The sequence below is a fragment of the Aythya fuligula genome, chromosome 9 (genome assembly GCF_009819795.1).
Source record: "Aythya fuligula isolate bAytFul2 chromosome 9, bAytFul2.pri, whole genome shotgun sequence".
In the NCBI taxonomy this organism is placed as follows: Eukaryota; Metazoa; Chordata; class Aves; order Anseriformes; family Anatidae; genus Aythya; species Aythya fuligula.
The window spans coordinates 17,918,958-17,932,662 of NC_045567.1; the positions used below are offsets into that span (position 1 = coordinate 17,918,958).

Sequence of the window (13,705 nt, forward strand, 5' to 3'; positions counted from 1 at the left end):
GCTGAAAAATAAAACCAGAGAGGGTGACTGAGAATTGTGGGTCAAGACTTCTCTGTACTGCCACTAAAAAGTAAAAACACTCAAATACAGAGGACACGTTTAACTAAAAGAGAACTCAATTTCAACAAGAATGATTTCAAGGAGATTTTGTGGCCTGCTTCAGGAAAGAGAAAGATTCTATTATCAGTGTCTCTTTAGACCCCATCTATGAATTTAGGAAAATACCACATGGGTAATTATCTTTAATTATATAATCAGCAATCATTTACATGGCATATGTATAATACAAACAAGATTTAAGAAATACTAATTAAAACAAGTCCTACTAAAGTATTATTTAAAATTGTTTTCATCAACATTTTAAGAACTATTCAGTATTAATTACAGTTGAAGAAAACTTCTAATACCTAGACAAACAAGTTCAGTTACCATTTTAAAGCAGGTATATATGATCCTCTTATGCAGTTGCAAACTGAGATGCAAAAGATTGAATGACCCCTCTATAAGTAAGTCTACTATTGTTAATATATTGATTACTTAAGCACAGATGTCATTGCCTTGTAAAATGGTGTTCTCGTTTTGGTAATGCTCAATTAAAATTTATCTTTTGAAATGAGAACACTCATTTATACATTAAACATGACAGCAGTATAAGAGGACAACAAAATAACACAGGAAAGTAATTAGTTTACAAGACAGATTTTAACAAATGCATTCTTTCACATATTGATCAAGCTGGATATAAAAGCATAACATTACCTGAGCTTTTTCAGTACTCGTTGGTTGTAGATGTCGGTACAGAACTTTCTTCACAACATCAAGAAACAAACAAGCAACTACTATGAGGATTATGGCAAACCAAGCAGAACCACTTGACAACAGTTGAACAAATACAAAGTACATATCCTGGGTATGTAAAAATGGCCTGAGAAGTTAAAAGAAGTGGTAATTATTATAAGGAACTTCTAGAAACAACAGTACAGTACAGGCAAGCTCAAGTGTATCCTAAAATATGTCAAGCAACAAGTCTCTTAGGATACAGAGGTACAACCGTTTGCTGTCCAAGAACATTAGCAATCTCCTGGACCTGGCCTACAAAGAAACACCGAGGACAGAGGGTACCCAACTTCAGAGGAAAATGATCTGTTTTAAACTATGTTGCAGAAAATCACTCAATGTCCTATAGCTCCAAGCCCCCCAAACACAAGCAAAAATGTATCACTTTACTGATTTACCAGCATCATCATTTCTATTGCATTTGCCTTCTACACAAAACCTTCTGGGAACCCTATGTACTTTTCTAAAGGCATTTCTATTTTTTAGTCTCAGGCTGTCAGAGACAAGTAATCCCTGTCCTTGAGCACATCACAGTTTAGCAACATGGCTCCCATTTCTAAAAGAATCGCAAAACGTAAATGGCCTCAGTAAGCTTAGAACTACATTTTTTCAACACCTGCCACAAAATTCAGAGCAACATGGTAAAACGTAATACCTGTGTTCTTTCATGATTTCATTTATCACATGTCCTATAGAAAGGAAGAAAAAATAACTCACCAGATAATTCCCCCATAAAATAAGGAGAATATGAAATAAAATACAATGGATCCCCAAGTAACAAAATGGTTTATCCATGTCCAGAAGTGAGTTTCTAGTGCCATCTGAAACAAAGATAACTTCAATAAATTTCATTTTTCTCCTCACACTTCACAGAAAATGACAAATACTGGTCTGAAGTCATTTGATCATGCTTGTGAACTGCACTTGTGCTAAAACTAAATATTATTGTAACATGCAAAAGCACCTTTGAAACCAAAATAATAACCTCTTCTCTGGAATTCTTAAGAATCAGTTACTTCCATATAACTTTTAAAGCTATTTTAAATTATTGTTCAATTACATAGTTGCCTATGTATCAAAACGGAGATGATGGTAACATACCTTCATCGTAACAGTTATAACCATAACGGTGAAGACCAAAGTACCAAATGTCCAGTTTCCAAACATCTAAGAAAGTGGCAAGGCAAAAATAAATTAGTATTAGTAATAAAAATGATCGGCCAAAGCATTCATGGAAAGTTAGAATTTTCTCAAGTCTGCTATACTAATAAAACAAATCTGTGGACAAAGCTTGCATCATGAAAAAGAAGGACACAAAACAAACTACTAGAAAAAATAGAGCTTATGATAGGAGCAAAATTAACATTCTACAAGTCATCTTCCTTCCTGGTTCAAAACAAGTCACCATAAAGGCTATGTGAATGAAGAAAGCTCAAAATAATTACATGAAATGACAGGAAAATGAAGATACAAATTGATTGATTAAATGTAAGCATCTGAACAAAAATATCAGGTAGAAGGTATTCACTTTAACATAACTGCAAAACACTTACAGTTTTAACATTTTCAGACAGTTTTCAACATGCAGCATCACCTGTAAGTTCACATTTTTCCCAAGCACAATTTTACAATTCAAAAATAATGGTGCCATTATAGTTTTCAAGGAAAATGATAAGGAAAAGACACTTTGTTTCAAGGCTAGTGAACACAAAATGAAGTTTCAATTCTAAAACGCTGTATCAGTCACTTTTGTATTCTCTTGCCCACATAAGATAGACTATCAAAACTCTGAACAAGTTCTACAACAACGAAATCTCAGCTCTGACACCAAGCAGGGATGTGAGTTTGTATTCTCTCTACCCACATGCTACTCAGACACACGCCACTCTATACACGTCCAACTACTCTGCTGTTGCAAGCAGTCTCAATACCGAAACCAAAGACTGCTTTTTCATTTATTTATTTTTCAATCAATACCATACTAAAAATGAACAAACCCTCACCTCATTATTTACCAGTAACAAACTAAGCAAGCAAGGACAAAGGGACTACATGCAGACAGGCAAAGTCATCCTAGATTGGACTGGTTAGTACAGCACAGGGGCATGAAAAGGGTTTTGCACAGTTGTAGTCCTTGTTACAGAGCTCTGACAAAAAATAAAAATAAAAAAAATTCCCAACCACCTTATCAGAGATCTCACAACTGCTTTTCTCATCTTTATACATGGGTGAAAAGTTAAGGCAGCTGTAAGTCTGGATTTACGGACAATTTTACAAATCTTTGTTGAAATGCATTTTGTGAAGCCTATTTTGGTGTAAAAGGTAAATATGAAGCATTTAACAGCATGCTTGCTATTAATTGCTGCAATAATAATCTTGAAATAAAATTAGTCTACTGCTTCAGAGTGACCTGTGAAAGAAAGTGTCTTTGTTAACACTGTTCTAAAACGGTCACGGAGTTAGAATGAAAACATGAACAGATTCTTGCCACCATTTTATTTTTGAACACATTTACACTGTGGATGCTGCATCCTTTAATCCTGTGAAGTAACAGATACAATACTTTGTATCTCCTCCTCTTCTACGCTCTTACCATTTGCCTGTTAGGTTTCAATAGCTGACGACATGCACAGCATGAAAAAGGGGGGAGAAAAAAGAACTAAAAGATCAAGTTGTTGCGCAATGTGTTGATGTAAGCCTAACAAACCACCATCATTAAAAAATTATGTACTGTTCTCTTCTGCTTTGCTCCAAACTTGGAACTCAGAATGAAAAAATAAGGCTAATTGCTGGCTCATTGCCTTAGGATAGGATATATCACTGTATTGTATCACACATTTGTGTAAAGTGATCATTTCTTGAGGACTATTACAAGAAAGCACTTCAACAGTATACAAGTTTCTCTTGCCCTTAACTCGTGGCTTTTTCAGGCACATACTACTTGCAACTTATTTTAGGCCATAACCAATTCTACCTGTTCAAATAAGCATCTTTTAGCAACCCCACAGAAAGTAGAGTATCTCGAAATACATACTGAAGACTTTTTTTTAGGTCACATCACAGAAAATGTGAAAAGCCAGAGTGCATGTGAAAGCTGTACTTCAAAGATTCAGTTGAGAGATTAGTTTGTACAAGAAACAATAAGAGAACCTTCTCCATAAAGACTGCACTAACACTTAGTTTAGCTTTACAGAATATAATCAGTTCCCTAAACTAAACAATTGTTATTATATACGATGTTAAAAAGCATCTTTCTGCTTTGTAGATGTTCACTAAGCAGTTTTGAAGTAAGGTGCCTTGACAACTAAGACAGATGCTCAGAAACGCACTGACTCATAGCACAGAAGTACTTCATTAGATAAATACTGAAGGTCCTTTACCAACTCACAAGTATTTCAAAGTCACACAGCTTGTAATAAATGACAGCAGAGGACATCCACACCTCAGTTATGAAAGACATTTTAGTCTGAAGCACAACCACATTAAGGTTCTTCTATAGGATCTCATGATGAAATAGATACTCCAGACAGCTGTTTCATTCCCCCTTTTATTGCTCTTTTCTCTGCAAGGATGTTAACGACCAGTTCACATGCTCTCTGATTTTAGTCACTCAGTCCAATTTTTGACCATTGCCTCCTCACCATTACATGGAAACCCTTTTCCATGCTAAGCTTCCTAAGGGAATGGGCACAAGCTATCATCAGCAGACCAGTGTGAATACAACATAAAGCTATTTTTAGACCAAGTGCCGTAACTTGCAACACTACCAAAGGCTACATGAAAATCAGCACACACCTCATGTCAGTAGTAAGAACAGCATAAGGCGTGATGCAAATGACTTTTGTATCACTACCCATAACAGTTTTATGAGTAACCAAGATTCAGGTTGTTCTAAACTGGTCTGACGAGAAAGCAGAATTGTAAAGGCTTTCCAACCTTAATTAATCTAATGGTTTCATCTGAAGTGTTTGTTTTTTTTTAACATGACTTTTCCTCTCAACTTTGACATCATTAAAACACAAGAGTTCAAATCAGTATTTGATGATTTCATTAAATTAGTTATTGTCTTCGAAATATTGAGAGCACACACGATGAATGGTAAAGCATCTTTGGTATTTATACAGTTAATAAAATCAAAAACATCTTAGATTTTTTCTGACAATTTTGAATTAAAAAAAAATATATGTATTACAAAATATCACCAAAAAATACAATCAGAGAACAATCCTCATGACATTTTACCTGGCCATTTCCCAGCAGCGAAGTGTCTTCTCCCATTAGAAGATACGAGCCATAAAAGAAAATAAATGCATGAAAGAAGCCCAAGATCGTCCAGTAAAGAAATGGTTTATAGCCTAGATGAGCATTTTTACTGATGTCTCTGCAGAAATAAAGATTTCGGATTTCAGATTGTCTTTTTATAACCCATCAGCTATTCATACTACATAACTGCTACTGCTTTGAATAAATGTATCTCTCAACTGCACCAAGATATGCTTAATGAATGTCAACATACGAAAGAAAAATTATGTAAATTATGAGCAAAAAGAACTCAGAGATGACTCTGCTTATGCAGGGATCATCAACGTAAATTTTGTCTTATGGGTCAAATTCAAACTAGCACAAACTAGAATTCTCCTTACATGTGGAATTGTAAGAGAAGAAATAGCCAGATCTGATACTTGCCCATTATCCTGTCTAGAAGAAGTCTTTCTTCCAGTGGTATGCAGTGCAACATTCTACCACTGGGAGGATATCTAATTCCACAGGAAAACAATTCCCCTCTTAGAAAAGCATTTTTGCAGTGATTCCTTAACTATTGTATCTTAGTTCTTCATTTTTCATGTTTGAGTATTTTTCACCTTCTCCAGGCAATGCAGGAGAAGGCCGCCAATCATATAAGTTGACCAAGTATTCAACTCTTCCAGTTTTAACATGGCTAACATAAAAAGATACTTCTCTTTAAAATACTAATTTTGCTTAACTGTAGGTGCAGTATTTCCTCTCTTGAGGATAATTATTGAAAATTGCATAAATTACAGATAAAAGGAATGCATAGTAGCAAGTTCAGACTTCTACAGATGTCACTGTTCTAAATGGTATGCTGCTGTTGCGATGTAGGTAGGATATACATACCGATAGAGCACGGGTTTACTCTGTAATACATGCGGATGCACATGCTGTTCAAAAAGACTGTAGATGAGGACAGGCAAGGAAGTGAAACAAATATTGTACAAGGTCAGGTATACACTGTCATAGAGTGTCTGAAAATGGAAATAAAAATTATTTTGAGAAATGTGAAGAGTTGTTCATATTTATTAAAATCAACAGCAGAAGCAAATCATTTAATCACATAAATTTACTGAGTAGAAAAAAGCTATATTAACATAATGATCTAGTAACATCGAGCTGTCAAAAAGAAAAATTAATCTAGATTTTTATTGAATTTTACATCTGTGGTGCTTCTATGTACTCTACCTTTTCCATGAAACAATTAATTTGCCAGTATCAGAAGAAAAGCATGCAGAAGAACTTTAAAACTTACAAACCTTTTAAAGTACTCTCAAAGTACATAAAGCTACTAAAAGAAAGTTTTATTATGGTATATATGTAATTTTTACAGTCAACAGCATGAAACTTAAATTTACACTGAAGCAAAGAACCCTCTCGTGTTCCTACAGAAAATAGGTGAATAAAAAAAAGTTATACTCATCAAAAATATGGTTATATATAATCACATATACATTTATTTTAATTATGGGAAACAGAAGCCCAGCAGTTAGTCAAGCAAACTTGAAAGATACAGGCCAAAATATCCTGAACTTCACTAATGATTTATAATTTCTCTGGAGGAAAAGAAACAACAGCCATTTAACGAATGACACACCATTTTGACAGCATGTTTGCATCCAAACTGAACAAAAAGCTCTTACAGAGAGCTCAGTAAAAAAATCTTACATGTGCAACTTTCTTTTCATTCGTATGAATTGCCTAACAGTGAGAGATTCATTCATCAGCAGTACTAAGTTGAAAAAAAAATATCACCAAATACACTTGCTTTCGATGAGGAAAGAATATTTCATAGGTTTTTTTTAGTTATTTACCTGAGATTCTCATACACAAGCTATAAGGCATCCTATACTTACTTGTTGTGAAAACAAACAGAAGAACTGATATAAAAATTGTGGTGTAATAAAGCACACATTCTGAAAAACAAGAAGTGAATGAAATAATTAACCCTTCAGCATATGCCTTACAGTTCCCAAAAGAAATTGCTAACTCTTGCAAGCGAGTAAAAATACGTGGTTAGAAGACAAAAATGTGGCTTAGCGGCCAACGCTAGAATTACAGATAAATTTAAATTAGAATAGAATAGTTCAGTTGGAAGGGACCTACAAGGATCATCAAGTGCCTGATGATCACCAACTGCCTGACCACTTCAGGGCTAACCAAAAGTTAAAGCACATTACTAAGGGCATTACCCAAACGCCTCAAACACTGACAGGTCTGGGGTGTTTACCACCTCACCAGGGAGCCTGTTTCAATGTTTGACCACCCTCATGGCAAATAAATTTTTCCTAATACCTATAATAGCTAGTCTGATAGTGAGGTAAGGTTTTTGTTTTCTTTTTCACTTATGCCTGATGATCAACACACACACAAAAAAAAAGCTATTAGTTTTGAGTTTTAAGCACTCCAGCCCAGGGCTGAGCTCCCAGGCTTCCAAACACCAACTTTTCCCTCCAATATTTTGCTCATGCTCCCTGCTGCTCCAAGTCTATAAAACCCCAAGAGGCATCCAGAGATAACTTGGTTGCTGGTGCATATTTTCCTTGGCCTGTTTCACCTCGGGATTTTTTTTTTAAGTCAAGGCTGGGACTGTTAAATTTCCTTAAGGTGAGCCTGCAGGCAAAGACCATGTTCTCTCCCCACATGCTTCTCTGCAGATCCTTCCCTCCCTCACATATTTCCTGCTTTCTTTTTTCCTTTGAAAATAAATGTATTTAGTTAATTTTAAAAATCAGTAAACAAAAAGGTTGTACTTTAACATCTTGGTAAAGAAGGCATTTAATTTCAAGCTAGCACTACTGCTTTCAGCAAGCAAACAGTATCTGTCTCCCACACTAGGTGAACTCACTGAGGTATTTAAAACCTACTTCTAGTGGAAATACTAAGGAATTTCACAGTTAAAAACCTGCATTTGGTTTGTAACTGCATTTGGTTGTAGAAACATCAACAACAGAAAACACGTTTAAATGGGCTAATTTCATTTGTTCCCAACAAAAATGTTAAATCTAAAACAAATTTCTTGCTGGGAAATACATACATGGTTTTCTATGAAGTTCACTGTCACACACTGTGAACACTTACCTTATAAAAAAAGTACTGTACAAGGGTTGCTATTCTAATATAGTAAAAGTGTCCATGAACAAAAAGCAACTTGGAGAGGAATTTAAACCGTGCTATTGCATAGTCACTATTTCTTACAGCTTGTCTTCCTTCCTTGCCCATGATTCCTATAATATTTGGGATACAAAAACAAAAGACAGGTTAAACATGATCAAAATGAATTGTTGTTATTTAAAAAAACAACATACATGTGCATATATCTAACCTACATCTAAAGACATAGTTCTCTTATTCTATACTTCAACATAACTAAAGATTTGAAGAAGTGTCAAACTAAGGCATTACTCTTGATCCAACCTAGGGAAAATGCTTGTTCAATGATGATCCAATTAAAAAACCACCATAAACTATACTTAAAAATAGACTTAAAAAATATACTTAAAAATATAATAAAGTATCATCTGCTACTGGACCGTAACCTCCTCAGACAGGCTATACCCACAGTCTTAAAAATCACTGTCACAACTAAATATTACTTACACATTTTTAATCAAAACGGCAACAGACTCAACAGCCTGTTGTACCAAGCTCTTATTTAAGAACCTTCAGCATTAATAATTTTGTTGGATGGTATTTGTTAAAGGTAACACCAAAACACTTTTTTTTTTTTGTGACAGGTATTCAGTTATACATATTGAAAATAAAATAAAATTTTATATTGAGTTATACAACTCAGCAGAAAAGTTTAAAAAACCTTCACACTAGATAACAGAAAGCAAATAAGCAGAGAAGTTAACTGAGAATCAGTAACAGCCTCTCAAGAAATGTAATGAAAGCCTTTACCACAGAGACAACCTAGACACAAATGGCAATTCTAGAATGATACAGACACAGTGCAAACATCGGAAGCATTGAGCAAAGAAAGGTTTGAATGTAAAGTTTACACAGGAACTTAGGAACTGACAATGACCTCAATAAGATATGTCCACTTCCAATGTCTGAAGCAGAGTACTTCTGAGATTCTGGTTAAGAGAATCTCTGCTGTTCTTAAGACAATGTTTAAGCATGACTTCTGATTATTGGTAGACTACACAATAAATTTAAGACTGAAAAACAAACAGCCTTGCATTTCAAATTTCACCAAATCTCTGCAACAACAGATGACTCAGATTAATGCCTGATTATTCACAGGGGTAGAAGCATTAGAATTTTATCTGCTTATAAACACACTTCATCATCAATTTGTCTACTAAAATTTTCATCTTATTTGCCTTTATCTCTTGTGACAGAAGTAATTTACCTATGCCAACATGTGCTTCTTGTATCATGCTCACATCATTAGCACCATCACCAATCGCTAACGTTATAGGTTTTTCTGGAGATGTTTTTAACAGTCGCACTACCTGGAAAAAAAAAAAAGGCAAAATCTTTTAGAATCAGACCATCTTTCTACAATAAAACAACCTGCTCTTTTTTGCATATCTAGCATCTCATACAAGGGTTTTCTAGTGCTTTAAGGTAAAAAGCTGCCTTTTTATTTTTCTGCAAGGTAAAAAAACAAACTGGGCAACGCTGGCCTTTCAGAGGTTTAGTATTACTGGAAATACACAGGAAAATCCTCTAAAACATACAGCTAAGCTAAAAGTATAACATATTTAAAAATACTAGAATTGAGGTATGACTGAATATTAGTCACAAAAGAAGGAAGAGAAACAACATGAAAAGAGAACATTTCAAAACGAAAGAAGGAATATTGTATCTATGTAAAGCTTTGCTTTCTGGAATTGAAAAAAAATCACAAAATCTGAGTTTGAATTTTGTCTGATCTGTATTTGAGTAACATTAATTATGTGTGAAATAAAAATGGTCATAGAGGAAGAGAGCATTAAGGCAAACTTCTCCTGAAGACTAGGCCTCAGCTTCCTTTCCCTTCTACTTCCTCCTCAAACTTGGTTCATTTTTTATTTTTAATCTATAGAGCAGTGTATTTTTCTGTACAGCCTCATGAATCTTTCATCTAGCCTTTAGTTTGTGATGGAACATGCAATGCAAAACTGTACAGGTTATGCAGAAAGCCAACTTTTAATCAGCCTCTTGAGTGTTCTGTAAAGCAGTAGCTTTCTTACTCCACTCCACCATGACAGTTTGACTCTCTTCTCTGTCCATTTGCAAATTTTCACAACTACATGTCAAAACTCTTGAGCTAACTACTCCAACTGAATTGAAGAAGGGTTCAAAAGTCACACAAAAGGCAACCAGAAACAAACAATCTCCAGAAATCCTTGCCTCTAAGACAGCATTATAAAAGTACTTACAGGACAAAGCTGACTATAACCTTACCTTTGCTTTCTGAAGGGGTGCCATGCGACAGCACAACACTGCAGAACAGTTTTTACAAACTTCCATGAACAGTTTTTCATGTTCCCTGAGTGCAAGAGAGAGGCTGGTCCCATCCACAACCAGTCCGTGCTGAATAACATGGTCTTCCTTTATTCTATTCAGGGACAAAAAAGTTGATTTTCAATTGGTTAAATTTTGTCACAAACTATGCAATTGCTCATGCAATAAACAGAAGTTAACCTTTTAGACAGACTGCTTCTTTAAGTCTATTATAAAAGGGAAAAAAATTAGCGGTAAGAAAAAAAAGCATCTTCACATGTTAGGCAGAAAGTGATTCCCACAAAATTTGAAAATCAAAGAAAATGAAGTTAAGACCATCACAGAGATAATGACATCTCAGGTACTTTACCGCTTGGCTAGCTGCCTCAGTTGCTCTGCGCATGTACTGTCTGATTTGTGCTGCACAAGTTCAAGGATGTTCATGGTTCTATGAAAGTGTCCACATGATAAACTGACACTAACAGCTGTTTCGTGCTTATCTCCAGTGAGAACCCACACTTTGATACCAGCCAATCTGAGTGCTTCTATCGTTTCTTGGACTTTCTCCTGCAGTCTAGAAACAAGAAAATCTTAAATAACCAATCGAACACTTTATAAAAAAGAACTCACACTGTAACATCACTGTCATGATGATTTAAGACCACATTTTGAAAATATGTATCATTGGTAAACTAGTCTAGTAGGTGACATTCTCTTACAAGCAATACAATAAAGGCCTTCATAAAACAAAACCTGAACTTCAATATTTCTAAGCGCTAAAAAATTTGTAATAAGCATATCTTAATTTAAATTAAGCACTGTTACTGCATTTGAGAAGGTTTAGAACAGTTTGTAACAATTACTATCTGTACTGCATGAAAAACTAAGTTCTCCATTGTAAATTCCAACATATAATACACTCTCTGAATTACAAGACATTCTGCTGTATACACAGGTCTGTGTATACTTTGTAAAGTAACTACACATCAAAGTTTTCCCAAGGAATTAGGTACTATGCTTAACATTTACTCAAATTATTCTGACTTTATTTCATATTCATTAAATGTCTCCTAATGAAGTTCATTTTTTAATTCTTATAATGACAAAATCAGTTTGTACAACACGTTTTCAGTGTTCCTCAATCCAAAGAGAGTGGTAAACACACTAAACAAAAGTAGCACAGAACTTCTGGCATTGGCAGGACAGTTTTTCGCAGCACACTTCGTAACACAGTAATAAATCCTAAGTTTGCTATGTTTTCAAACGTAGTTAGCAGAAACTCCATTGCATACTTGTCTTCTACTCCTGTAGCTCCAAGTAATTCCAGATCCCTTTCTATGAAGTTGAATACATCTGCTAATCTTTCTTCCCGTTGTTGTAAAGCAGTCCTTGCCTCATGAAGGCGTTTGCAAATTTCCTGGTATTCTTCTGGTGTGAATCTTCTATAGGCTACACACAGAGTTCTTAGTCCTTTCTGTGAGAAAATAAAAGACTACATTCAGAGTAGACTAGATTCCAGTCTAACAACACGTCACTTGCAATTTGTTCAAGTCACAGAATCTGTATCAGAAGAATTTTCTTCCAGTCAGCTGGGTGGCATGTCTACACTTACCAAAGCAAATTCATCCACGTGTACCCTTGTTTTGTCTATTTCTCCACTCTTACTACGAGGAAGAATAGAAGATTCTGCTCCCTTTGTGAATAAAAGTTTTTCTCCTAAAAAGTAAAATAGAGTAGAAATTAAGAATACATATTATTTAAGAAGTTCTTAATTGCAGCTGTGTTAACTTCTGATCACTTACCTGATGGACTCTCTACAATGACACTCATTCGTCTGCGATTCGGATCAAACTCCAAAACATGAAGCAACTTATACCTTTGTTTTGTTTTAATAGGAGAGAGATAGGAAAGAAAACATTTACAGAAATCAATTTTTACATATAATTACTTATTACTTACAACCATAAATAGACACTTATACCTGGAGCTTTTCCCAAAGTGTCATTTTATATAGAAACTTTACAATTAATACTCTGAGTTGAGCAGCAATCACTGTTATCTGCATTTCTGAAATTGATTGGTTTTCATTACTTCATATATATAATTCTATTCCAGAAAGATAAAAGGTTCTACCGATAGGAATTTTATTTCCTAAATACTAGGCTTTGCATCTGGAGAGTACAAATCATCTCCTACGTATTTCTTTATATTTTTATCATTACTCCAAGTGTAACTTTGAAAATCCCATTTTCTTTCTACACAGTCAAAAGAGTGCATTTTCCCTGATAAAACCTGGAAGTACTGGCTACTGACACAGATCATACAGAGAAGAGCTGTTATGACATACTGCAGATATACAATTAGCAATAATATTTCTACTAATATGGGGAAAGTTTAAAGATGTAATTGGATTATGCATGTGTTAGACTTGCCAGCACAGCTGATTCTGGGAATTTCTAGAGCTGAAAGCACATTATTAGAGTTGAATAAACAACCTAATACTTCTTTATTTATTAAGCTCTAGTAGAGTCCCAGTTTTGAGGAATGGGCAAAGATGCAAAACTGTTATAGAACTACACAGAGTAACTGTGTAGAGTAACACAAAATTCTTGCATCTCAATTTCAATCGGTAAGGAATAAGATGCAAGCTGTCTTGAAGACAATTAAGGGAAAAGCATTAAAGACAGTATGTTGGGGAAACGCAAGGTTTTCTTATCAAGAAAGAGACATTACATTTATCTTTACCATTGTTACGTTCTTCAAAAGAGAAAAGGATTTTTAAATTTATTTATTTTTAAAAAGATTACCTTTCTGGTTTTCCAAGACTTTTTACTTCCATGCTGTCCCCGCTAGTTCCAGTAAATACTACTCCAACCCTAAATGGAGAAGAAAATAGACATTTACTTGGCACTGTAGAAATGTACATGTAATGCCTCTTGGTTACTAAATGGTAAAAAAAAAAATAATAATAATAATAATAAAAAAAATAAAGGAGATACATGTTTGTGTTCTCTTTATACAGTACTTTAACAGCAACATACTCCGCCCACTTTAATTTCTCAAGGATTTCCCATAAACATTTCTAATCATATATTACAATATCCCTAGGTTTTCATGCATTTTGTTTTTGTATGTTTTC

The 13,705-nt window shown here is 34.6% G+C and overlaps 1 protein-coding gene across 11 annotated transcripts in view; it reads right to left on the reverse strand.

The window, feature by feature from the left end:
• Positions 1-13,705, reverse strand: part of ATP11B (ATPase phospholipid transporting 11B (putative)) — a 60,556-nt gene that overhangs the window by 17,718 nt on the left and 29,133 nt on the right. For 9 of the 11 annotated variants that reach the window (XM_032193685.1, XM_032193684.1, XM_032193682.1 and 6 more), the window contains exons 15-29: positions 13,374-13,442; positions 12,369-12,442; positions 12,179-12,282; positions 11,859-12,040; positions 10,937-11,140; positions 10,528-10,681; positions 9,488-9,590; positions 8,209-8,354; positions 6,984-7,043; positions 5,974-6,101; positions 5,080-5,218; positions 3,431-3,454; positions 1,939-2,004; positions 1,555-1,658; positions 760-925 (exon numbers count right to left, since the gene is read on the reverse strand). In XM_032193685.1, coding sequence (XP_032049576.1) covers positions 760-925; positions 1,555-1,658; positions 1,939-2,004; positions 3,431-3,454; positions 5,080-5,218; positions 5,974-6,101; positions 6,984-7,043; positions 8,209-8,354; positions 9,488-9,590; positions 10,528-10,681; positions 10,937-11,140; positions 11,859-12,040; positions 12,179-12,282; positions 12,369-12,442; positions 13,374-13,442 — 1,723 coding nt within the window. The remainder of the gene's footprint in view (positions 1-759; positions 926-1,554; positions 1,659-1,938; positions 2,005-3,430; positions 3,455-5,079; positions 5,219-5,973; positions 6,102-6,983; positions 7,044-8,208; positions 8,355-9,487; positions 9,591-10,527; positions 10,682-10,936; positions 11,141-11,858; positions 12,041-12,178; positions 12,283-12,368; positions 12,443-13,373; positions 13,443-13,705) is intronic. The other 2 variants (XM_032193679.1, XM_032193678.1) reach the window with 1 other exon arrangement.